This window comes from Ctenocephalides felis, unplaced genomic scaffold (assembly GCF_003426905.1).
Source record: "Ctenocephalides felis isolate EL2017-DRISC unplaced genomic scaffold, ASM342690v1 CF-g0.4_SCAFFOLD_00726, whole genome shotgun sequence".
Classification (NCBI taxonomy): Eukaryota; Metazoa; Arthropoda; class Insecta; order Siphonaptera; family Pulicidae; genus Ctenocephalides; species Ctenocephalides felis.
This window is the reverse complement of record NW_020536880.1, coordinates 1-25,976: the sequence shown is the minus strand read 5'-3', so window position 1 is coordinate 25,976 and position 25,976 is coordinate 1. Positions and strand designations below refer to the sequence as shown.

The 25,976-nt window shown below is 32.2% G+C and overlaps 3 protein-coding genes across 4 annotated transcripts; 2 read left to right on the top strand and 1 right to left on the bottom strand.

Annotated features, from left to right (window-relative positions):
- Positions 1-4,978: 4,978 nt before the first annotated feature.
- LOC113367717 (cAMP-responsive element-binding protein-like 2) lies at positions 4,979-8,338 on the top strand. The gene is made up of 3 exons (XM_026609301.1): positions 4,979-5,068; positions 5,753-5,876; positions 7,905-8,338. Exons 1-3 carry the CDS (start codon positions 4,980-4,982, stop codon positions 8,010-8,012), a joined length of 321 nt encoding a protein of 106 aa, XP_026465086.1. The 5' UTR covers position 4,979; the 3' UTR covers positions 8,013-8,338.
- A 1,105-nt stretch (positions 8,339-9,443) lies between these two features.
- Positions 9,444-24,617, top strand: LOC113367700 (6-pyruvoyl tetrahydrobiopterin synthase-like). 2 transcript variants are annotated; one of them, XM_026609283.1, is made up of 5 exons: positions 9,444-9,541; positions 17,208-17,294; positions 18,020-18,099; positions 20,490-20,635; positions 24,371-24,617. In XM_026609283.1, exons 2-5 carry the CDS (start codon positions 17,230-17,232, stop codon positions 24,572-24,574), a joined length of 495 nt encoding a protein of 164 aa, XP_026465068.1. In that variant the 5' UTR covers positions 9,444-9,541; positions 17,208-17,229; the 3' UTR covers positions 24,575-24,617. The 2 variants fall into 2 exon arrangements, with proteins under 2 accessions (XP_026465068.1, XP_026465075.1); XM_026609290.1 differs by lacking the exon at positions 9,444-9,541 and adding an exon at positions 9,546-9,656.
- LOC113367728 (histone-lysine N-methyltransferase SETMAR-like) lies at positions 11,448-12,061 on the bottom strand. Its single transcript, XM_026609312.1, has one exon. It carries the CDS (start codon positions 12,051-12,053, stop codon positions 11,448-11,450), a length of 606 nt encoding a protein of 201 aa, XP_026465097.1. The 5' UTR covers positions 12,054-12,061.
- Positions 24,618-25,976: the final 1,359 nt, after the last annotated feature.

The window sequence follows — 25,976 nt, the reverse complement described above, 5'->3', positions numbered from 1 at the left end:
TTTTCTATGGTATACAATCAGCTAAAAATATTTATATTATATTATAACTTTTACACAATTATGATTTTATAATTGTGTAAAATCTACTACCTGATATATAATTAATTCTCGAAAAGGGAAATTATATAAAGAGAATGTGAGGTATTATTATTTTGTGAAAATATTATACACACAGATTTGATCTTGTTTCATATAAAGTTCACTGGATTATTTTTATTTAAAAATAATTACAAAATGATTTTGATTCCCAAGTTTTTGTCAATTTGAGATTTGTATGCATATTGAAATGCCAAAATAGTATTATTGTAATAAAATGAATAAATTGTGTGTACTATTTGTGAACTATTTCCAAAGTCTTAATAAATCCTTAGATATGTTCAACACACTAGAGAACACATTTGTGTCAAGTGTTATGTTTCAAAGTTGTCGGAGTTGTGGAGTTGTTAGTGGATATAACTCCTCCCTGAAGTGGAGTCAAATCCCAGCCGATCTGGCTTCGGATATGATAAGCCCATCTCTAATCAGCATAGTTTCTTTTCCTTTTTTGAATTAACCAGTATGGTTTGGATAGTCCAGTGTGGTTTTGGAATGTCGAATATGACAGAGCTAGTATTATACCTGTGATATTATATTTTTTTTGTTACAAACTGTAAGATTATTGCTGTGAGTTAAATAATAACCAAATCATCAAGTTGTGTTTAAGAACAATATCAATGTATTCACCTAATGCGCGCTGTTAAATTGACCTACAATGAAAATATTATCTATTTCATTATTTAATTCAGATAATGATTGATTTAATCTTTAATTATTTCTAAAAGAAATTACAAGAAGAAAAACAAATAAAATTAAATATTCATACAGAATGCAATATGCATACATAATATACTTTATTAGGCTTTCTTACATTGTTTATAAATTATTTTAGTCAGAAATGTACATTTGTCGTAAATACATTGTTGTTGATTGTTGATTTTGAATATGCAACGCCGATTTAAAAAAATAACTAAAAGAATATTTGAGCATAAAAATGCTTTTACACAATTTACTCATTTATCCAGCTAGGATGACTCCGGTCGGATATAACTCCGCTCGGATATGACTCCGGTCGGATATAACTCCGCTCGGATATGACTCTGGCCGGCCGGATATGACTCCGGTCGGATATAACTCCGGTCGGATATGACTCCGGTCGGATATGACTCCGGTCGGATATAACTCCGCTCGGATATGACTCCGGTCGGATATAACTCCGCTCGGATATGACTCCGGTCGGATATGACTCCGATCGGATATGACTCCGGTCGGATATAACTTCGCTCGGATATAACTCTGCTCTGATATGACTCCGGTGGGATATAACTCCGGTCGGATATGACTCCGCTTGGATATTACTCCGGTCGGATATGGCTCCGGTCGGATATGGCTCCGGTCGGATATGACTCCAGTCGGATATGACTCCGGTCGGATATAACTCCGCTCGGATATAACTCCGCTCGGATATGACTCCGGTCGGATATGACACCGGTCGGATATGACTCCGTCGGATATGACTCCTGTCTCATATGACTCCGGTCGGATATAACTCCGCTCGGATATGACTCCGGTCGGATATAACTCCGCTCGGATATGACTCCGCTCGGATATGACTCCGCTCGGATATGACTCCGCTCGGATATGACTCCGCTCGGATATGACTCCGCTCGGATATGACTCTCTGGCCGGATATGATCCGGTCGGATATGACTCCGGTCGGATATAACTACGCTCGGATATGACACCGGTCGGATATAACTCCGCTCGGATATGACTCCGGTTGGATATAACTCCGGTCGGATATGACTCTAGCCGGATATGATTCCGGTCGGATATGATTCCGGTCGGATATGACTCCGCTCGGATATGACTCCGCTCGGATATGACTCCGGTCGGATATGACTCCGGTCGGATATGAACTCCGCTCGGAAATAACTCCGCTCGGAAATAACTTCGCTCGGATATAACTTCGCTCGGGTATGACTCCGGTCGGATATGACTCCGGTCGGATATGACTCCGGTCGGATATAACTCCGCTCGGATATGACTCCGGTCGGATATAACTCCGCTCGGATATGACTCCGGTCCGATATAACTCCGCTCGGATATAACTTCGCTCGGATATAACTTCGCTCGGATATGACTCCGGTTGTATATGACTCCGGTCGGATATAACTCCGCTCGGATATGACTCCGCTCGGATATAACTCCGGTCGGATATGACTCCGCTCGGATATGACTTCGGTCGGATATAACTTCGGTCGGATATGACTCCGCTTGGATATGACTCCGGTCGGATATGACACCGGTCGGATATAACTCCGGTCGGATATAACTCCGGTCGGATAACTCCGCTCGGATATAACTCCGCTCGGATATAACCTCGCTCGGATATAACTCCGCTCGGATATGACTCCGGTCGGATATGACACCGGTCGGATAAACTCCGGTCGGATATGACTCCGCTTGGATATAACTTCGGTCGGACATGACTCCGGTCGGATATGACACCGGTCGGATATGACTCCGTTCGGATATAACTCCGCTCGGATATGACTCCGATCGGATATAACACCGGTCGGATATAACTCCGGTAGGATATGACTCCGGTCGGATTTGACTTCGCTCGGATATAACTCCGCTCGGATATAACTCCGGCCGGATATGACTCCGCTCGGATATGACACCGGTCGGATATAACTCCGGTCGGATATGACTCCGGCCGGATATGACACCGGTCGGATATGACTCCGCTCGGATATGACTTCGCTCGGATATAACTCCGCTCGGATATGACTCCGGTCGCATATGACTCCGGTCGGACAAGACTCCGCTCGGATATGACTCCGGTCGCATATGACTCCGGTCGGATATAACTCCGCTCGGATATAACTTTGGTCGAATATGACTACACTCGGGTTATAACTCCGGACGGATATGATTCCGCCCGGCCTAATTATTTTTATTCTTTGAATGTTGAATTACGGTAAGGGAAGTTCCAGCAATTGGCCTTAAGCTCGATGCCATGCGACCCACTAGTTTAATTCTTTTATCCAACAATTATTTTTAAGAAGTACTTTAAATGGTCTGTTCGTGCTACCAGAAAGATGTAGGTGACTCTTTATAGTGTTTTTTTCAGTATTTTAAGTAATCATTTTTTATATATTTATTGATTATTTTGTACAAAGCATAAAGTTCGCTTTTCGTGGCCCGCGTTTTGTTTTTGGTTGATTGTAGTGTTTTTCTTTTTTATCAGTTTTTGTGTTGTGCGTGTTGTGGGATTTGTAATACTGATGGCATCGAGAATATTTGACTTAAGAATTTAACCTTGCACTTTTGTCATCAATATTGTGGGTGCCATGTTAACTCTTTGGGGACGGCTGTCCACCTGAGTGGACAAACATTCTCTGTGAGGCACTGGCTATTCTATAAACAATGACTCAGTTTACATCGAAAAGTTAAATAAATTACATATAGCAGTGATAAACAGTGTTGTATTTTGAAATAATTTTAAGTTATTTTAGTAGTATTTTTTAGCCTTTTTCTTTGCTATATAGTCTTTTTTAACTTCCCGAAGAGAAGTTTATGTTTTCCATCAAAAAATCCGAATCGCTAATTTTGTTTTCTCGACGTTTCGAGCCATTCTGAATCGAATGAGACCAAATTTGGAAAAAGTATGTGTGTGTGTGTATTGTGTGTGTGTGTGTGTGTGTGTGAACAGATTTTTTGCCGTAAATCGGCATTTTCTCCAAAACGGCTGGACCGATTTCAAAAATTTAAAAGCCATTTGATGAGGACTATCGTCTCTGAGTGCGGCGATCGGCCGGGCCGTTTCTTTGTAAATTGCAGAAAGTGAAAATTTTTTCGTCCACGTTTTAGCCCGCAATTCTGAATCGATCTGAAATTCAAAAACCGTTCGATAGATATTGGTTGGGAATCGTGCTGATTAGTTTTTGGTAAAGATCGGCCGGGCCGTTTTCTTGTAATAAAGTTAAAAAAAAAAAATTCGACGATTTTTTATGATTATTTTTTTGACGATAGATACCATAGTTTTCTAGGTCATACTAAATATTACGGCCCTACGACAACTGGTTCAGCTTTAAAAATTCGTCAAAGTTTGCAAAAATCAGTATGGTCTTTTTGGCATTTGTCAAAATTAGACATTTGATCGACGTTTTCCTCAAAAACGCCTGAACCGATTTTAGAAATTTAAAAGCTATTTGATGTATTTCGGTGAGGACTATCGTTTGTCAGTTTTGTGCAACGATCTGCCAAGCCGTTTCTTTGTAATTTGAAAAAAAGTGTTAAACTTTTAGTCCACATTTAAGCTCATCCTACCGAACCGATTTTAAAAAATCAAAATTGTTCGAAAGATATTAGTTGGGAATGGTACTGATAAATTTTAGGTGAAAATCTACCGAGTCGTTTTCTTGTAATTAACTGTTGAAAAAAAGTGTTAAACTTTTCGTCCACATTTAAGCTCATCCTACCGAACCGATTTTAAAAAATCAAAAACTGTTCGAAAGATATTAGTTGGAATGATACTGATTAGTTTTAGGTGAAAATCTACCGAGCCGTTTTCTTGTAATTAACTGTTGAAAAAAAGTGTTAAACTTTTCGTCCACATTTAAGCTCATTCTAGCGAACCTATTTTAAAAAATCAAAAACTCTTGAAAGATATTAGTTTTGAATGATACTGATTAGTTTTAGGTGAAAATCTACCGAGCCGTTTTCTTGTAATTAACTGTTGAAAAAAATGTTAAACTTTTCGTCCACATTTAAGCTCATCCTACCGAACCGATTTTAAAAAATCAAAAACTGTTCGAAAGATATTAGTTGGGAATGGTACTGATTAATTTTAGGTGAAAATCTACCGAGCCGTTTTCTTGTAATTAACTGTTGAAAAAAAATTTACTTATTTTTATATATTTTCTCAGGACAGTATGAGGGTTGAACGCAAGGAGGGTGGTAAACGAGGTCGCAAACCTGGAAGAAAATCTTCTACTGAAAAAGTAGATGTAAAAGCTAAATTATAGGTATTATATGTGAATAAATTTATTAGTGAATATTTAGATATTAAGATCATCAATTTAATTGTTTTATACATAAAATATGAGAAATTAAACTAGTGGGGTGTGTGGCATCGTGCCTTAAGGCAAATTGCTGGTACTTCCCGTATCGTAACAAAATGTTCGAGGAATACTGAATGTTTTCAAATAGATTATTATAAATATTGTAACATTGTCGAATATTTATAAGAATTATATAAACTGAATTGCAAAGTTGAAATTATTTGTTTGAAGTATATTTGAACTATAGTCAGAATTAAAAATAAAATCTGAATTATTTTCTTTATACAAAAAATTTAAAAAAAAAAATGAAAAAAAATTGAAACAAAATTTTTTTTTCAAAATCAATTATTTTATTAAGACAAGCAGAAAGTTCTTTAAATCAATTAAATCAGTTTATATAATTCTTATAAATATTAGACATTGTTACAATATTAATAATAATCTATTTGAATATTGAAAAATTTGAATTTGAAAACATTCAATATTCCTCGAACATTTTGGTACGATACGGGAAGTTCCAGCAATTTGCCCTAAGCCACGATGCAATGCACCCTCTAGTTTATCCTTTGCAGATTTACTATTGAATTTTCATATTATAATATAAAGATATTTACACAGGGGCTTAACATTCTTTTATTTTGTATAGAACGCAGCAGGCAAAGCGCTAGAGAATGCAGAGCCAGAAAAAAATTACGATATCAATATTTAGAAGAATTGGTAGCAGATCGAGAAAAGGCTGTTTTTGCTTTGCGCAAAGAACTTGAAAAGGTATGACTATTTTCAATGCATACATTATCTTCTATATATATAAAAATAAGTCGGGTTTTCCTTCTTGACGAAATAACTCCAGAACGCACGAACCGATTTCGACAATTTTGCATTCGTTGGAAAGGTCTCGGGCTCCGCAAGGTTTATAGGTAAGAAAAGTCAGTGGTGCATGGCATCGTGCCTAATGCAAATTGCTGGAACTTCACGCACCGTAATTGAAAATTCGAGTAATGACATTAGTGAGAATTATCAGAATTATGCTTGGTTAAGTCAACAAGAATATTTGCCGCAAAGAATAATGATGTACACGCACTGAATTTCACCATTCAATCAAAAATTGCTGGCGATTTGGTGACATACCAATGATTCTGACTGGTCTTCCGTTTGACTTCAAACGATTGCAATTTCGAGTTCGCCTTGCGTTTGCAATGACGATTAACAAGTCGCAAGGCCAATCGCTTAGTGTTTGCGGGATAAATCTCAAATAGATTACTTAGAAAATCATTGTTTTTCACTTTGGCAGTTATACGTTGCCTGTGCACGAGTTGGAAAACCATCCGCTTTGTTTGTGTTAACGTCAGACCAAACAACAAAAAATGTGGTTTACCAAAGAGCACAATGAAACGTATAATTTGCGGATTCACTTTTATTTACTTAGAGAAGTTCATCTAAAAAACACTTCATTTTTGTAATGGAAATAAATTCATTACTGTTGTGCAATAAAATCAATTTTTTTCTTTTCAAATATAAAACGAACAAAAAATTACTTCATCTTTCTCACGAAACCATCTGGTGGCGAAACGGAGTTCGTCGGGTTTGCTAGTTTCTAATAAAAATTTCATTCAAATTTTCAATTTATCTCTTGTCCATTATATGAATGTTATGTTCCTACTTCTACTAATGCTATATATTACTGCATATGTTAAGATTAACTAGCTGTAAGTGGAATTCTGTCTTGAGGCAATTAAGGCATCGTGCCTTAAGGCTAATTGCTGGAACTTCCCGTACGAAAAATTATTTTTTTAAAAACGATTAACATTTTTGAAAAAAATTTACTTCGAAAAAATTAGTTAATTTTGAAAAAAAAAAATTTTTTTGAGAACAAAATTTTGTTGAAAAGAAAAATGTTTTCTTCATTTTGACATATTTTGGAAATTCTGAACTTTTTTTTCAAAGCAATCGTACTGCTTGAACTGCATAGAGACGCAATGTCAAAGCGCGCAAGTGCCGCGCCGCCGTCTAACGCATAAGCATTGGTACGGAACCCATAGAAATGTAAAAAAAAAATATACTTATTGTTAAAATCTCTATAAAATATCTGATAATTTGATGTGCATATGTCTAATGATCATTTTTAACCGCCGAATGGCATTTTTTTTTTTACTTTTTTCATTAGATCTCCGAAACCGCTAGACCTGTCTTCATGAAAATTTGATCAATTCTTCATCTTGTCAATGCAAGTGAAATGTTTTTTGAATTATTCAAATCGGGCGCTCCGTTCACTTAAAAACTGAGTTACTGTTTTCGGCACTTTTTGCACGGTATCTTTGGAACGGCTAGACCTGCCTTCGCCAAAAACTAATCAGCACGTCTCCTTATCAATACGAATCGAATGTTTTTTTAATTATTCAAATCGGTTGATTCGTGTTCCCGAAATCGTCGACGAAAATTTGTATCCGCACATACATACACACACGCACATACACACACACACACACACACACACACACACACACATACATCCATTTTTTCTAAGGTATGCCAAAATGTTTAGAAACCTTTGAAACGTAAAGAAATATAAAAATTTTCATTTTCGATTTTTTTGCGATTACTATAACTTACGGGAAGTTAAAAAACTTATTTTATCAACTTTGAACACTTTCCACTGGCGAACTCCGAGATTCATATGAATTTTGCCGCCGGAGCGGCGGCTTCCTCATTCAATTATTCAATTATTTAAAATATGAAATGATTCCACACACATAAATATTGCAAACATTTGAAGTAATCAAATTGAATATATTTCAGTATCGACAATGGGCTGTAGATTTGGATGAAGGAAGAGTGCCCGACGGTTTTCAAAGTCATCTAGAAGAAATTGGCGCAGTTAAGCAAGAAAATTTCCTAGCAGAATAGTACTACATATATTCTATTACTCAATTGCATATTTTTTATTATGAAACATTATATTTGTTAAGAATTATTTTTGAATATTCTATGATTATTCTATAATTTAATTTTAATTGAATGATAAAGCACCAGAAGCATGTGCGAGCGTGCATTGATATATTTTTAGAGTAGAGTAAGTAAATTCTTTAATCCTTTTAATCTAAAAGGAAACTGTTCATTGCAGAAATTTATCTTTTATTCGAATCATATTACTCTTCAGAAAAATTGACAATGTTTAGTTGTCTGCATATATACAGATTACAGGAAATTCCTGAATTCGGTCTATGTAGATGTATACAACAAAATTTATTATATAAAATGTGTAATTTTAGTCTTCAGTTTAGAAAGTTAAACTTAGCTGAAGTAATTATAATAATTAAGTACATTAATATAATATAATATATTATTAATTAATATAATTTTAATGAAGTATTTATAAATTAATAAAATGATATTAATTCTATTTACCTAATGTTGTTTATATTTAAACAATGATTACCTTAATATTGTCCGTACGACCAGGATAAATATTTAGTGATCATTTGAAATTTAAACATAAATTAACTAACCAGCAAAATACATACCTGTAAAATACTAAAGTGAATGTTCAAGTGATAATAATTTGAGTGTTTAAATTCAATAAAGTCAAATGATTAAATTGAATAGAATAATGGATCAAATTATTGAAGTTAATTATTTAATTTCAAGCAAATCGAATCAAATTACTAATTTCAAATGATTAAAATCATATATCAAATTACTAAATTCATATATTTATTTTTAACTTTCCGTAGGGTAAGTTATAGTAATCGCAAAAAATCGAAAATGAAAATTTTTATATATCTACGTTTCAGAGGTTTCTGAATATTTTGGCATACCTTATAATTAGAAAAAATGGATGTATGTGTGTGTGTGTGTGCGGATACAAATTTTCGTCGACGATTTCGGGAACACGGATGAAGCGATTTGAATAATTCAAAAAACATTCGATTCCTATTGATAAGGAGACGTGCTGATTAGTTTTTGGCGAAGGCAGGTCTAGCCGTTCCGAAGATATGAGGCAAAAAGTGCCAAAAACGGTAACTCAGTTTTTAAGAGAACGGAGCGTCCGATTTTAATTGTTTAAAATGTTAATCTTTTTAAAAAAAATAATTTTTGGTACGGGAAGTTCCAGCAATTTGCTTTAAGGCAAGATGCCATGCGTCCCACTAGTTTATTTATTAACTTTCCTATTATTGTGGGTCAGCCTTGATATAAAATGCCGCGAACTTCACATCATTTTAACACACTAAGCCATGCGCAGAGGCATCATGTGCATCTGTCAACATCACTGCGAGAAGCTACTTATGTCAAGTCTCTCCTCCAGCGAAACGTGAAACTCTTCTTTTATCTATGCATCGTATCTATACTACAATTTGACAGCTAACCTCTTTTTTGGGCGACTTGACAATATGTGAATGAATATATTCATATTGTCGTCGTGTGATTGCTATAAGGTGAGTTGCTTGCTCGTGTAATTATCTTAAGCGTGCTTTTATAATATGATAATTGCACAATTCGACAAATTGTTAGTGTCGTGGGCATGCAAGTTTAATAGTTAATTGTTGCAAAGTAAGATTTGTTTTTTATTGCTTAATGATCACACATTTAATATACGAGATGCGTTCTAAAACTACACGCAATTTTTTAATTTTACGGATTAACAAACTTTTTTATTGTGTCGATATAGATGCCCCTAAAGTGGAATTTGATGATAAAATTTTTTGCTATATTTACTGCTTTCTTTGGCTGTAGTAGCCGCTAAGGTTCGACGTGTTTTGATGCGATTTTTGCTTGTTGGAAGACTGGAAAAGTCCAGCAAATTGAATTATTTTTTTCGTAAAATTTTAGATAAAGCTTAACAAAGTTTGTGAAATGTTAGGAAAAGCCCATGATGAGTCTGCTGTAAAAAAAGAAGTGTTTAGAGTGGCCCCGGAAGTTTTGTTTTAATGGCTCCATATGATTGTTTCCTGTAGCCAAAGTTGAAGAAAGACAAGAAAACATAGCGTTTTCTTTCAAAAGCAAAAGTCAACGAGCCATAAAAACACAGTTTGTTGATAGAAAAGTTTGTTAATAGTTCTTTCCGGACCCAAAACATTAAAAAAAATCGTGTGCTTTTTAAACACACCTCGTACACACACACACACTATATATATATATATATATATATATATATATATATATACCCTTATATATAACCTTATTTTTATTATAGATATGTTGATAACATCCTCTTGTGTTTAGATAATGATTATGTATCCCACACTTTAAATTCTTTTAATTCTTTTAATAAGCATTTGCAGTTCACTTGTGAACTTGAAGCTAGTAATTCTATCAGTTTCTTAGACTTAAAACTTATAAGAAATAATCATGTCATCCTCACTGACTGGTTCCAAAAACCAACTTGGTCTGGCCGATATTTAAATTATTTTTCTTATCACTCTCGTTCCATAAAAATTTCAGTTGTCATTTCCTTAATAGATAGGGCCATTTTGTTAAGTGATAAGATTTTTTGGAAAAAAACTATCTTTAGTTCGTGCTGTTTTGAATAATAATTCTTATCCTTCATATTTAGTAAATAACGTCATTAAAAATAGATTAGAGTTTTTACAAAACAATTTAAACAGTTCTTCCTATCTTAACAATTCTTTTTCAAAATCTAATTTTTTTAAGCAGTTTTTCTTATTTTTTAAAAAAGTTATTTGCCGCTGAAGGTTTTCTTTTGGTTTTCAGTTTTGATAACACTTTCCGTTGCCTTTTTTCTCCTCTTAAATCAAAAACTCCCGCTGATAGGATTACTGATTCTGTTTACAGGTTGGACTGCAATGATTGCAATAGTTGTTACATTAGTGAAACTTTCCAATATATATACAAGAGGGTTAATCAACATACTTATAATTCCAGAAACCCAAATCAATTCAAAACGATGCTTTCTGAACATATGATAAACCTGAACCACACTTTTAACATGTCAAATCCCTCAATCCTTTATATTGAAAAAAACGGTGACCATAGAAAGATAGTTGAGTCTTTACTTATATCCCTCAATATGTCTTGTGTAAACAAACGTAATTCCTCTCATCTCTTACATGATAGTTACAAAGTAATTATTAATTTCATAAAAAGTAATTCAATACAGTTTTAGAATCTTTCATTCGTTATATTTCTTCTCTGTTTTTCTTTCCCCTTTCGTTCTTGCTACTCCTCCCACTCCCATACACGTGCGTTGCCTACACTGCGATTTAGCCTTGAACAGTGCACACAACGCTATGCTACCATAACATTAAATATGTTATGAGGGCAATATGTGCTCCTCCTATTTCTCGTTTGTTAATTAATAGTATTTTATTATTTTACACAAATTCAATCCCAAGTCAATCCCGGCTTGGCCACTGTTTGGGACGATTCACCGGCCTTCGACCACGACCGTTTTCGCTTGATATTGTCGTATGTGATCCATTTTTCGTCGCCAGTCACCATCCGCTTAAAGAATGGGTCGAGTTCGTTCCGTTTCAGCAGCATATCGCAGGCGTTGATTCGGTCCAGAAGGTTTTTTTGCGTCAAATCATGCGGCACCCAAACATCAAGCTTTTTTTTGTATCCAGCCTTCTGCAGATGGTTTAAAATGGTTTGGTGACTAACTCCCATCTCCTGGGCGATGTCACGAGATGCCACATGCCGGTCTAACTCGATGTATTCCATGATTTGATCGGTATTTGTCGTCACAGGTCTTCCGCCGGCTGGCTTATCCATGGTGTCGTTTTCACCGGCTCTGTATCGTCGAAACCATTCCTCCGCGGTTCGAAGTGATAGAGTACCATCCCCCAAAACACCATTAATCTCACGGAACGTTTCTCTAGCGGATTTGCCTTTAACGAAGGAAAACTTTAAAATAGCGCGAATTTCGGCGTTAGTGAACTCCATGTTTACACGTCTATAACTGTTGAACGCAATATCCAAACTAATCATGCATAGCGTCGTTTTGTTGGTTATGTCAAGACCTTTCAAATTATGTATAGTTTCGCCAGATACGAGCTCTGTAGCGCTTTGTACATAGCCGCGAAATTCAAAAGACAAAAAGGCGGAAGGGAGATATTTGACAACCTTATATTTATATTTATCATCACTTGTGTATTTATGTTAAATGTTTTTTTAGATTACTGAATGATGACACACATCAAGTGTCGAAACGTATAATGGAATAAATAATTTTGTTATTTAATCTTTTTTTAATTCGACGGTTGGGCTCAAAAATTTTACAAATATGTATCAACGTCGACAAAACTTTCATCATATATATATATATATATATATATATATATATATATATATATATATATATAATATATATTAATTTGGAAATATGAACAAACAACACTCTTTTTTGCACTAAAGTATTAAATAATAATTTTCACAAACGTTTCGAGACTAGGTTTGTCTCATCATCAGTGTGTTATAATTTAAAATTTAAAATATGGAAACCTAAATTAGCATTATGTGTTATGCGTTACAAGTCGCTCGATACACTGTCCTCTGCCACACCAACGGTCGTCGGTGTCCGCATTCTCTAACCACTTGGAAACCACTTGAAATTGAATAGTCACGCAATCAGATAGGGAAGGAAGGATTAGGGTCCAGTTAAAAAATAGATGTCGTTTGGAGAAAAAAATATTCCTGGGCCTGCCTTTGCCAAAAACTAATCAGCACATCTTCCTATCAATAGGAATCGAATGTTTTTCAAACCATTCAAATCGGTTGATCCGTGCGCCCGAAAACGTAGACGAAAATTGTATCCATACATACATATACACATCCTTTTTTTCTGAGGTATGCCAAAATCTTCAGAAACCTTCAAAACGTCGAGAAACGTAAACATTTTTAATTTCGATTTTTGGATGATTACAATAACTTTCCCTACGGGAAGTTATTTATATTTAATAATTCTTTTTTTGTAAAATCTAATAAGTATTTTGAAGCAAAAAAGTAAATGTAGTATCCAGAGTTTTGCAATTGCTCCCCTGAATTTACAAATTGCCCTCCGGTGGGACGTGCGCCCCACGTTGGGAAACACTGGTCTAGAAGATATAGTTTCCCATTTTACGAAAGTCCCACTGGAACTAATATTAGATTCTATCTCGGCTAGATAAGACGAGATTGCTGCCCAACCACACTGTCTATTCATGGTTTCGAGAGTCGACTAAATTTATAGTCTCAAACACCTACTTCGAATTCAATTCACAGTTCTACTCATAAATTTTCAGTACACCTATGGGATCTCTTAATTCACCTGCCTTCGCTGAACTCTTTCAATACCTCATGTTCAATTGCATCAATCCGAAATCATATAAAAAAGTCAATCATTACGATATTAAAAACATATTGTAATTAATATAAAATAAATATATACAGTTATAATTAGAGTATTTTACAATTGGTCCTTCAAAATTCAATCAATCAAACCATTAAAAAAACACCTCTAAAAAAAGTTTTTAAGCTCTTCAATGTTTTTTTACTTGTATTACTGCGATTAATTTCGATCACTTTGAAATTTTTTTAACTCTCACTAAACATCTCACTATCACTTTTAAAAAGGAGCGCAATAATTCAATAAGTTTTTTCGACTACAATATCAATAAAACTCCAGAAAATAAAATCATTACCCACTGGTATCAAAAACCTACGTGGACAGGCAGATACGTTAATTTTCTATCCCATCACCCAACTAGCATGAAAATTGGTGCTAATATTAATTTAGTGGATCATGATGTTCTTTCAGAATAAAAATTTGGCCCTCAAACACTTATCCATAAAACTTTAATAAATTTATTAGATTTAAAAATCATTCAATTAGTAATGATGCGGAGAAGTGATTATTAACTTTTGGCAAAGGCAGGTCCTGCTGTTTTGCAGATTCCGAGCTAAATGTGCAAGAAAGGGCAGTTTTTGAGAGAACTAAGCACCTGATTTGAATGATCTAAAAATCAACAATCAAATCAAAAATCAAGATTAATTTTGCAGCACAATATTTATTTAATTGGTGATGTTGAGACTCAAATTATTATTTTGATTCCATGATGAATAGATATTATAGAACAGCCCACATGGATTTAATTAGAGGTTAAGTGGTTTATAAATATTCTTATGTATCATAATATTTGAGTGGCGCACAGATGTCGCACTATGTATTTATATATATATACTAGATGACCCGACAGACGTTGTCCTGTACCCACCTCTACGTTTTTTTAATATCCTATACTAATATTTATACCGTTCAGTTAAAAATAATCACTGTTTTCGAGTTACTATTTACACTAATCTATATCCCTTTAACAAATATTAAAATATGTTCAATAAAATTATATATTAAAAATTATACACTGTGATTTATAGAATAAATTTATTTCCAATAGCTCAATTTATTTTATTGAATTTAAGGGTTATACAATATTTTTAGACATACCTGTAAATGTGGATGTTTAAATGAATGATTTTTTGTTTATTCACGGCTAAAACATTGATTTTCCAAATTTATCACCATGTATTTATTGTCATAGCAAAGATGTTGAAAATTGAAATCTTTTGAAAAGAATAACAAATTCAGAAATAATTAATATATAGCATGCGGTCAAGGTACAATATCACCTTGGATTTTTCTACCCAAAATAATTGCTTCAATAATGTTGCCTACAATTTTTATAATTTCGTACCATATTTTAACTGGCTTTTAGTATTTTAATATCTAAATTGCATTTTTCACACTAATAATTCAATATACATTATTACTTAAGTTCATATTTGAAGTGAATTAATTTGTCAAATTTTGCTCAAATCTGCTCTATTCAACCTACTACCAACAAAATTATTGCAGTAAATGGAGAGGAAAAAGGCGTATGCCCAGCTTATCTTAATCTAAAGTTCAGAAGTGAAAATAATTTGCATTTCCAGCATTAATTGGATTATAACTCTTTTAATTCTGATTTTATCATAACTTGTAATATACTATTTTAAAGGTGATTAAATGAGCTACAACTTACTCTATCATAAATTTTACCGTAACTTCTCTTATTTTGAAACGGCGAAGGGTTAAAGGGCTCGAAATACACTCTGGTTGGACAGCCGCGCACTCTTTAAACAATCATAACTCTATCAATATTTGTGTAACAAAAATATAATAAAAAGCAATAATTAGTCTGAAAAATACCATGAATTTTCATATACGTGGTGTGTTCAAAAAGTACCCGGAATTACTAATAATTAAATTTCGCGGGTCTGGAGTGTCTGATTGTCAAAATTTTTTTTTATTGTGTTGGTATACATGCCCCTAAAGTATGATGAAATTTTCAGCTATATTCACTGTTTACTTTGTCTGTGGTAGTCGCTAAGGTTCGACGTGTTTTTCTGAGCTCGGCGATTTTTACAATGGAAGAATTGAAAAAGTCAAAGAATTTGTATTAAATTTTGCGTAAAAAATGAAATAAAGTGTTGCAAAGTGCAAAAATTCACCAGATATGGCTCCGTGTGACTTTTTCCTATTCCCAAAGTTGAAGAGACCCATGAAAGGACGGCGGTTTTCCTCGATTGAAGAAAATCGCCGAGAGTGCTCAAGGACATATCAAAAAGTGAATATCAAGGGTGCTTCGAAAATTGGAAAAAACGCTGGCATAAGTGTATTATATCTGGGGGGGACTACTTTGAAGGGGACCACATTAATGTAGACGAATAAATAAATATTTTTTTGAAAAAAAACGAAAATTACGAAAACTTTTTGAACAGACCTCGTATATACTTTTATACGTATGGCACTCATAAACTATTTGATTTAAATGAAAAAAAAAACATTGTATGCATCTTTTAATTGCATGATAGCTCACTCATTTTACACGCAGAAGTACTTCTTTTGAAGCTTATTTTGAGAACTATAAAAACCCATTTTCATAATTAACTTAGTATTGTTCCTAGAATACTGTAAAATAGCGATTTATTAGGATTTTTATTGATATAATTTTGTTCATTACATAATTTTCGTTAAAATGTATATTTTTGAAGATATTAGCAAAAAACGATAAAAAACGCAAAAAGAAACAAATTTTCAGTAGCCAGTAACTTGAAAAGTATTTGCTTCTTTGAAAAACATTATTTCTCTTTTAATTAGTTCTTTTATCCACACCCAACGTTATTACACCACTGAAAAGAAATGGCATCCCCCCGGGTAGTGCAAAGGAGTCTAAATTGTTTTTACTTTTGAGCTTGAGAGTAAGATGAGCCTAATTCCAAAATTCCAAACGAATTGGAAAACAGTAAAAAAAGTTCAGACCCAAAGCGCTCCATTGAGTAAATATTCCGTACCCAATGCCAACCATATGAATTTTTAACACAATGAAAGTTCTAAATAATTTTTTGAATGAGTAATTTTTTTTTGTATTGTGACATAGTATAGTAAGGCAAAACGACTGCAAATTGAATATTTTTGCGCGTAATCACTTATGGCTCGTCTCCTTTGGATGAATTCGTACGGCGAATCTGTTCGCAAAGTGCGCTAACAAAATTATTGCAAGCAAAACCACGCGCACGTTGAGAACACGATTCGCCGTGCGCGTCAGTCGTACGCGCAGACTGTCAGACGAATGTTATATTATTTGCATCTTATATTATTTTAATTATGGCACATCTCAGTTGCTTTTCGACAATAATAATGTAGACATTACATTTTCTTTATTTTTATTCATGAATTTATTATATTTTAATATTGCCTTAGCCTATAAGTGAATAGAAATGTTTGAAAAATGAAAGTTGTCATTTGTTTTTAATGTCAAACCGTGCCTTAAATATTTTAAAGGTCAAACAATGATAAGCGGTTTTTTGTAATTTTTTCCATTTATTTCTACAATCTAACTATATTTCTATGAATCAAAACATTCTAGAAAATTTCTCGAACAAACTTCAGGAAGGTTCGTGAAAATCCAAATTATAGTTTAGGAGGATTAATGAAACTTACATTGTTACAGAAGAATTTTATATATAAGATATGTGTGTGTGTGTGTGTGTATGTGCATGTGTGTGTAAAATCTGTTATTGTATTTTTTATATAAAAATTATATTCAAACATAATAAAATTTGCAGGTATTGAAAAACCACATTTACAATGTCATTGCCAGTGATTTATCTCACCAGGAAAGAAACGTTCAGCGCTTGTCATCGATTGCACAGGTGATTCTAAATATTTAACTTCACGTAGGGCAAGTTATAGTAATCGCAAAAAAATCGAAAATAAAATTTTTTGCATTTCTCGACGTTTCAAAGGTTTCTGAATATTTTGGCATACCTTAGAAAAATCGGATGTATGTGTGTGTGTGCGGGCGGTTACAAATTTTCGTCGACTATTTCGGGAACACGGTTCAACCGATTTTAATCATTCAAAAAACATTCGATTCCTATTAATAAGGACACGTGCTGATTAGATTTTGGCGGAGGCGGGTCTAGCCGTTCTGAAGCTACGGGGCAAAAAGTGCCAAAAACGGTAACTCAGTTTTTAAGAAAATAATTTTAATAATTCAAAAAACATTTTACTTGTATTGACAAGATGAAGTACGTCTCCTTATCGATACGAATCGAATTATTTTTAAATTATCCAAATCGGTTATTCCATACTGTCGAAAATGTCGAGTACATTTGTTTGGACCATATAAATAAACTTCAAAATTAAAAATCTTGGTACGGATCCCAATAAAATTTACACAAAATGTGTACAACATTATGAAAACCTCTATAAAATATCTGATAATTTGATATGCATATGTCTAATGATCATTTTTGACCACCAAAAGGACTATATATATATATATATATATATATATATATATATATATATATATATTAAATATTAATATATTAATAGTATTTATGTAATGTCATTTATACATTATATTTTTCAGCTTATTGTTATCTCCGGAGGCAAATGAAGCGTTATATGGAAAATGCAACAATTATAATGGTCATGGTCATAATTATACAGGTAACTTATTATTTTAGCAAATCTCATTGTTTTATTCATAATTCAAGTTTATTTAAAAATATTTATAGAATTTGATTTTAAACACGAAAGTCTCAAGTAAATTAATTCTTTGTTTATGCATTATCTATATTATGACGACTTTTCAGTACTATTTGTACTGATAGTACCGCGATTTCCAAACCTAAGAGAACACCTAGGCTTCGTAATCATCCTCTACCTTTAAGGGGATGATATTCTATTGCATAAATTCAAAAAATCATTTTATTATTTCATATTTTCATAGTTTAACTATCTAAGAATATGGGTATGAGAAGGTTTTTGAAAATTTGAATAATTTTCGGAGATATAGGCATTTTACTGACTCGGTTTCCATACTGGTTTGGTTTCACGCAAAACTTTAAATGCGTTTTTCTCAGAACAGACTTTTTCAGTACTGTTGACACGATTTCTCGAGTTTTAATCGACCGATTCACCTGAAATTTTCAGAGAGTCTTGTTTATAGACCTATCTATAGCCCGAACTAAGATTATCCCCAAATTCCAATTTTTACTATTTTTAAAAAATTTGAGAAAATCATAAAAACAGTAAAAGAAAGAAAAAAAAATACTTTTTTTTCAAACAGGTGCCAATTTGTAAAAAAAATTTTTTTTACTCATCACTAGTTCGGGCGATTGCGACATCATTGTAGATTAATAATCTTTTTATTTCTTTTATTTCGTATGGCTAGGAGGGCTAAAATCATGTCAAGACTGAGGTGCCAATTTTTTGAGACCACCCACTTCATCAGCTGCCAGTTTTTAAAATTTTCAACTTTATTTTTTAATTTTTGTATTGTATTTTAATAATATTAATAAACAAGTGGTAAAAAATGGATAGTAAAAACATTCATTGCCTTCTTTTACGATACTTTAAAAATGACCTAAAATTCATCGCTCTACACTAGAATATACACCCAAATACCCCCTTAATTTTCTATGGTACTTATCTATACTCTATTTTTGTTAGTTGACTCGAGTTAACTCGTGTTATTATGGCCGAACGTTGCTGACCGAAACAAGATATGTTTGTAAAAATTGTTGTGTAGTATTACACATAAAATTGAATAATAAATAAAATGAGTTAAAGTTTATTAACTTCCTGAAGGAGAAGTTTATGTTTTTATCAAAAAATCCGATTCGCTAATTTTATGTTTTCTCGACGTTTCAAGCCATTCTGAATCGAGTGAGAACAAATTTGGAAAAAGTTTGTGTGTGTGTATGTGTGTGTGTGCGTGTTTGTGAACAGATTTTTTGCCGTAAATCGACGTTTTCTTAAAAACGGTTCGACCGATTTCAAAAATTAAAAGCCATTCGATGTATCTCGATGAGGACTAGCGTTTCTCAGTCTTGTGCGACGATCGGCCGGGCCGTTTCTTTGTAAATCGCAGAAAAGTGAAAAAAATTTCGTCCACGTTTTAGCCCGCAATTCTGAATCGATTCTGAAAATTCAAAAACCGTTCGAAAGACATCGGTTGGGAATCGTGCTGATTAGTTTTTGGTAAAGATCGGACGGGCCGTTTTCTTGTAATAAAGTATTAAAAAAAATTTTTTTTTGACGATTTTTATGAATTTTTCTTTGACGGTAGATACCATAGTCTTATAGATCATACTAAAATATTACGGTCTTCGACAAGTCGTTTAATTTTAAAAAAATCGTCAAAGTTTGCAAAAATTAGTGTCGATTGTTTGGCTTTTGTCAAAATTATAACTTTCGTCGACGTTTGCTCAAAAACGCCTGAACCAATTTCAAACATTTAAAAGCCAATCGATGTATTTGATGTAGATTATCTTTTCTCAGTTTTGTGCAGCGATCGGCCGAGCCATTTCTTTGTAATTTGGTAAAAAAGTGTTAAACTTTTCGTCCACATTTGAGCTCATACTACCGAATCGATTTTAAAAAATCAAAAACTGTTCGAAAGATATAATTTGGGAATTTTCTTGTAATTAACTGTTGAAAAAAATTTAAGCCGATTTTTATGGAACTTTTTTTTGGCGATATATATCATGGTCTTATAAAACTTATTAGTAATAAATATTACGGCCGACAAGTAGTTTAGTTTTAAAAATTCATCAAAGTTTGAGAAAATGAGTGTTTTTTTGACGTTTGTTATAATTAAAATTAGACGATTTACTTGATATAACATAGAGTACTTATTACCAACTAGTTTATTAACAATATTATTTGAATTATATTATTATAAATGTCTGCCAATAGTGTATGGGTATTTCTTTTGGGATAAGGTAAATTGCGTTTAATGCAGTTTTGTTATGATAGAATTTATGATTTAATTTTAAGAAAAAAAAATATGAAATAAGCAATATTTTTAGAACTTAAACCGAAATTAATTTCAGTCGAAGTAGTTCTTAAAGGGCCTGTTGATCCGCACACAGGAATGGTTATGAATATCTCAGAACTGAAGAAATATATGGATGAAGCAATTATGCAGCCTCTAGATCACAAGAATTTAGATAAGGATGTCCCATATTTTCAAAGTGTGGTAAGAAGTCTTTTGAATATTTTTATTGATGTATTCAACTATTGAAATTTTAATCATCATATTTTATCTGTGCATACATTGTTAGAAAAAACTTTATTTTTTGTTGTGATTTTAATGAATTTGTTAAATATTTTTATATATTACTTTATATAATTATTTAAAACATATTATTGTTAGTTGTTCGGAATGTTATAGGATAGAGCAGGGGCTTTAAAGTCCGCGGGTAAGAAGGTCCACCACCGATATCTCAAAAACAAGTGAAGTTCAGAATTTTTTAACTTCACGTAGGGAAAATTTTTGCATTTTTCGACGTTTTGAAGGTTTCTGAACATTTTGGCATACCTCAGAAAAAATGGATGTGTAGGCCCAGCGGTTTTGGAGATACGGAGCTAAATGTTGAAAAAATGGCAGTTTTTGAGAGAACTAAGCGTCCGATTTAAATGATTCAAAGAACTTTCTGCTTGTTTCAACAAAATAATTGCTTTTGGAAAAAAAATGTTTCTAATTTTTTTATTCAAAAAATATTTTTGTAATTTTGGATTAAAAATTCAAAAAATTACCCAGGCTAAGCACAGTCTAAACGCCACTCTGGTACAAATGTTTACCCAAGTGCGTTTAGACTGTTTATGTACTGGAGCACTTTTCCAATTTTGTGAAAACTATTGAAAAATGTGAAAATGCCGCCAAGCTAAGCACAGTATAAGTGAAAATGTCGCACAGAATTATTTGCAAATGCGTTTAGACTGTGACTAGCACTTTTTCAATTTTGTGTAAATTAGGCAACTTTCAATTTTTTTGAAAATGAATTCGAAATGAAATGACGATTGTTAATGTTCTGGAGATAAATTGATTTATTTATGATTTACATTTGATTTGATCAGATATAACAAGATAGCAAAAATAATGAAAGTTACAGTATTTCTAATAATATATTTGAAAACGTTTAAAGTTTCTCGAATATTTCATTACGGTACGGAAAGTTCCAGCAATTTGCCTTAAGGTACGATGCCATACACCACTAGTTAATAACAATATTTGAAAGATGGATAAAGATGTGTGATCAGCCATCACCTTGAATTTTACGACGTGGGAGGTAATGGGTGATAATCGACATAAAAAATGTATTTTCTTTAGTTATTAACTTCCCGAAGGAGAAATTTATGTTTAATTTTTTGGTTGTGAGCACTGTTATTTAGATTACGAGACTTTGAATAAGTCCACGTAATTCAAATGTTTTATAAGATGTATTGCTATTTTTTTTAAGTTAGATTCATTAGTTTTTTTACACAACTAATATAACAGGGTACATGTGGGTATCGTAAAAAGTACCATCTGAATCTTTACCCTGGCAAAGGTGTAAACAAGAAAAATAGTGAAAACCCAAGAAATCTAAGTTTAAAAAAATCAATTTCATAAATGATAAGTTAAATAAATAGGTATTCCAAATCTGCTAATTATTATTTCTGGCAAAATACCAGATCAATGTTATATAATGTAGTATCACTGTAAAAATGTACCCATAAAATTTATATTTGCATTGGTTGAATGATGTAGCTATTATTTCCTAAAATCCCTCTAAAATTAAAAATGAGGCACTGGAGTGTGAATAGATTCTGATTAGAATCAGAATTCTGATTAGAAGTTTGATAACAGTTTATACTTTTCTTTATACTATTTTTTAACTTCCTTTAAGTTATTGTAATGGGCCGAAAATCGGAATTGAAAATTTTTACATTTCTCGACGTTTTGAAGGTTTCTGAACATTTTGGCATACTTCAGAAAAAATGGATGTATGTGTGTGTGTGTGTATGTATGTATGGATACAATTTTTCGCCCACGTTTTCGGGCGTACGGATCAACCGATTTGAATGGTTCAAAAAACATTCGATTCCTATTGATAAGGAGATGTGCTGATTAGTTTTTGGCAAAGGCAGGTCCAGCAGTTACGGAGATAAAGAGCAAAGAGTGCAGAAAATAGAAATCGAGTTTTTGAGAGAACGGAGCATCCGATTTGAATGATCTACAAACATTCAATTAGTAATGATTGGGAGAAGTGGTTATTAGTTTTTCGCAAAGGCAGGCCCAGCTATTTCGAAGATACGAAGCTAAATGTACAAAAAATGGCAGTTTTTGAGAGAACTAAGCGTCCGATTTTAATGATTCAAAGAACTTTCTGCTTGTTTCAACAAAATAATTGCTTTTGGAAAAAAAATTTTGTTTCTAATTTTTTTTTCAAAATTTTTTTTATAAAAATTTTTTTTTTTTGAATATCGATATATATATATATATATATATATATATATATTTTGTAGAGTTTCGAACAAGAATCCAAAAAGTAATAAAAAAACAAAAAAAAAAGGTTTTTAATAAACTATTTCTTTCTTTATTTATTTATTCACTGTCGACGTTTCGGAACTAGGTACGTTCCATCTTCAGGACATCTGTCAAGAAACATGATCTTGATGAGATTTAAGCAAACGATATGTTTAAGAAAAGAAAATGGATTTTTAATTAATAAATTAGTTGAAAAAATAAAATAATAATGTACAGAAATATGGTAATATGATCAAAATAAAAATGATAAAAATAAATGAGTGGATTATATAACAGGATATTACAAATGATAAAAAAAATTTGAAAGTTTTGGAAAATTTTAAGAAAAGGTTAATGACAGAATTGAATTAATTACCTGTATGTTTGAATATACGTTATTACTTTTTCACTAAAAAAGATTTTATCAAAAATTGAATTTATGAGTTATTTGTCAGCCGAATAGGTAAATTTAGTAAATCAAAATTACTATAAGTTCTGTCTTTTTTAAAATCGTTATTTGAAAACCAAACAATATATTATTCTCTCGATGTTATGAGATCGGCTGTTTGTAATTTATTTTTATCATTTTCATTTTGATCATATTACTATATTTCTGTACATTATTATTTTATTTTTTCAACTAATTTATTATTTAAGAAAAATCCATTTTCTTTTCTTAAACATATTGTTTGCTTAAATTTCATCAAGATCATGTTTCTTGACAGATGTACTGAAGATGGAACGTACCTAGTTCCGAAACGTCGACAGCAAATAAATAAATAAATAAAGAAATAGTTTATTAAAAAACCTTTTATATATATATATATATATTATATATATATATATATTTCAAAGTAACTAGCAGCCCATTCGTCGAAATAAAAAAGGTATAAAGTATGAAAACTTTTATTTATACGTTTCGACACAAGATGCGTGTCATCATTCAGCAACACAGGACAAAAACTTTATTTTAAAAAATTAAACTGATAACATATTAGAAAAAAACATTTTTGTAGAAAAAATTATGAATAACTAAAAGATTTGAAAACTAATTTGACTAAAAGTTTTGAAATTTAACATTGTGAGGCAAGAAACACGCCCATACCGAGCACCATACTCAACTGTCACAGTTGAGTTGAGTTTCTAATATGTTATCAGTTTAATTTTTTAAAATAAAGTTTTTATTGAGTGTTTTTGTCCTGTGTTGCTGAATGATGACACGCATCTTGTGTCGAAACGTATAAATAAAAGTTTTCATACTTTATACCTTTTTTATTTTGACGAATGGGCTGCTAGTTACTTTGAAATATGTTTCAACGTCGAAAAAACTATCAAGATATATATATATATATATATATATATATATGTGTGTGTGTGTGTGTGTGTGTAATGATACTTTCTAACGATCGATTTTTTTTTTAGATAAGTACGACTGAAAATCTTGCGATATTTATTTGGAACAGTTTGAAGAGTTTACTACCTCGTCCAGAACTGCTGCATGAAGTTCGTTTAAGGGAGACTGATAAAAATTATGTGTGTTATCGAGGAAATTTCTCAAATAGCGTAAAAAATGATCGGCGAGTTTCAGAAAATGTTGGATCTACCATGTCATCAGATTCTGATTAATTAACATAAACAATAAAGACTATACAGAAGATATTATATAATAGTAAGTCTCTGTAAATTCCTTAAAATTTGCATAGTTTTTCTTATGAGGGGTAGAGATTAAATTTAACTGTTAACCCTTTAACTTACGATTTAGATTCGAAAATGTCGGCCCAAAGTTGTTCAAGCTGGCGCGGCGTTTGTCACTATTTTCTCGCATAGTGTACGGTTTATCACAAAAGTAAAAATAATTTTGTGTTTTATAGTTTTGTATGAAAAAATATTTTGTAATACTTGCGTTCACCATACCGGGCCATGCCCGAAATGCGTAATATTTGCTTCTTTCCCTAATATCGTACGCGGGTTATGCCCGTAATATTCACTTTTGGCCTAGCAATCGCACGCGGGCTCTGCTCGTCATTTTAAGTTAAGGGGTTAACTGAATTTATCTTTAATCTTAATTCAATTTGTCTAAAACTAAAAAAGTATCATTAAAAAAGTCTAAATTAAAGCCAGCAATTTTAACCGTTTAAGTGCGAATCATCGCTGCACGAGGAATGGGGAATGCGTAGTATCTTTCTGCAATTAGAAAGTAGATTGAAAAAGGTTCAAGTAGTTTCAATAAATATAAGTTACATTCCGTTCCGATTATTTTTTCTAAATAGATAAACCTTTAATTCTTAAATTTAAAAAAAATGTAATTTTTCTATAATAAGAATTAAAAAACTACACATATTTTATTTAATCGGTATTAAATTAATCACAGACTAATAAGCAATTGATTAATACAAAATTATGAATGTGTTTCCAAAAGGAGAAGGAGTTATTGAATTACAAATTAAATGCACTGAATTACTTTTTTTAAATTTACAAATTTTCAAACTATTATGATATTTGCAAATTATTAAAAATTGTTCAAAATTTATATATCGACATTTCAACTATTATATTTTTAAGACTAGCAAAAATATTTTTAGTAGCAAAAATTAATCACAATAGATGTTCTATTCTGAATAGAACTATTGAAAAATGTGAAAATGCCGCCAAGCTAAACACAGTAAAGTGAAAATGTCGCACAGAATTATTTTTCAAAATTGCGTTTAGGACTGCGGAGCACTTTATCAATTTTTGTGCAAATATAGGCAACTATTTTTTTTTAAATTGAATTTGATATGAAATGACGATTGTTAATGTTCTGGAGATAAATTGATTTATGATTACATTTGATTTGCTCAGATAAAACAAGATAGCAAAAATAATGAGTTACAGTATTTGTAATAATATATTTGAAAACGTTTAAAATTTCTTGAATATTTCATTAAAGTACGGGAAGTTCGAGCAATTGGCCTTAAGCCACGATGCCATGCACCTCTAGTTGATGATGTTTTCAGAGCACGATTCAAAAGCATTCGATTTCTATTAA

What these genes read in the sequence shown, in the direction of transcription:
- LOC113367728 (XM_026609312.1), bottom strand. Translation starts at nt 12,053, where the DNA reads ATGATTAGTTTGGATATTGCGTTCAACAGTTATAGACGTGTAAACATG.
- LOC113367700 (XM_026609283.1), top strand. Translation starts at nt 17,230, where the DNA reads ATGTCATTGCCAGTGATTTATCTCACCAGGAAAGAAACGTTCAGCGCT. An exon ending in GCTTGTCATCGATTGCACAG is followed by an intron (nt 17,295 to 18,019) that starts GTGATTCTAAAT and finishes TATATTTTTCAG; the next exon opens with CTTATTGTTATCTCCGGAGG. An exon ending in TCATGGTCATAATTATACAG is followed by an intron (nt 18,100 to 20,489) that starts GTAACTTATTAT and finishes AATTAATTTCAG; the next exon opens with TCGAAGTAGTTCTTAAAGGG.
- LOC113367717 (XM_026609301.1), top strand. Translation starts at nt 4,980, where the DNA reads ATGAGGGTTGAACGCAAGGAGGGTGGTAAACGAGGTCGCAAACCTGGA. An exon ending in GTAGATGTAAAAGCTAAATT is followed by an intron (nt 5,069 to 5,752) that starts ATAGGTATTATA and finishes TTTATTTTGTAT; the next exon opens with AGAACGCAGCAGGCAAAGCG. An exon ending in TGCGCAAAGAACTTGAAAAG is followed by an intron (nt 5,877 to 7,904) that starts GTATGACTATTT and finishes AATATATTTCAG; the next exon opens with TATCGACAATGGGCTGTAGA.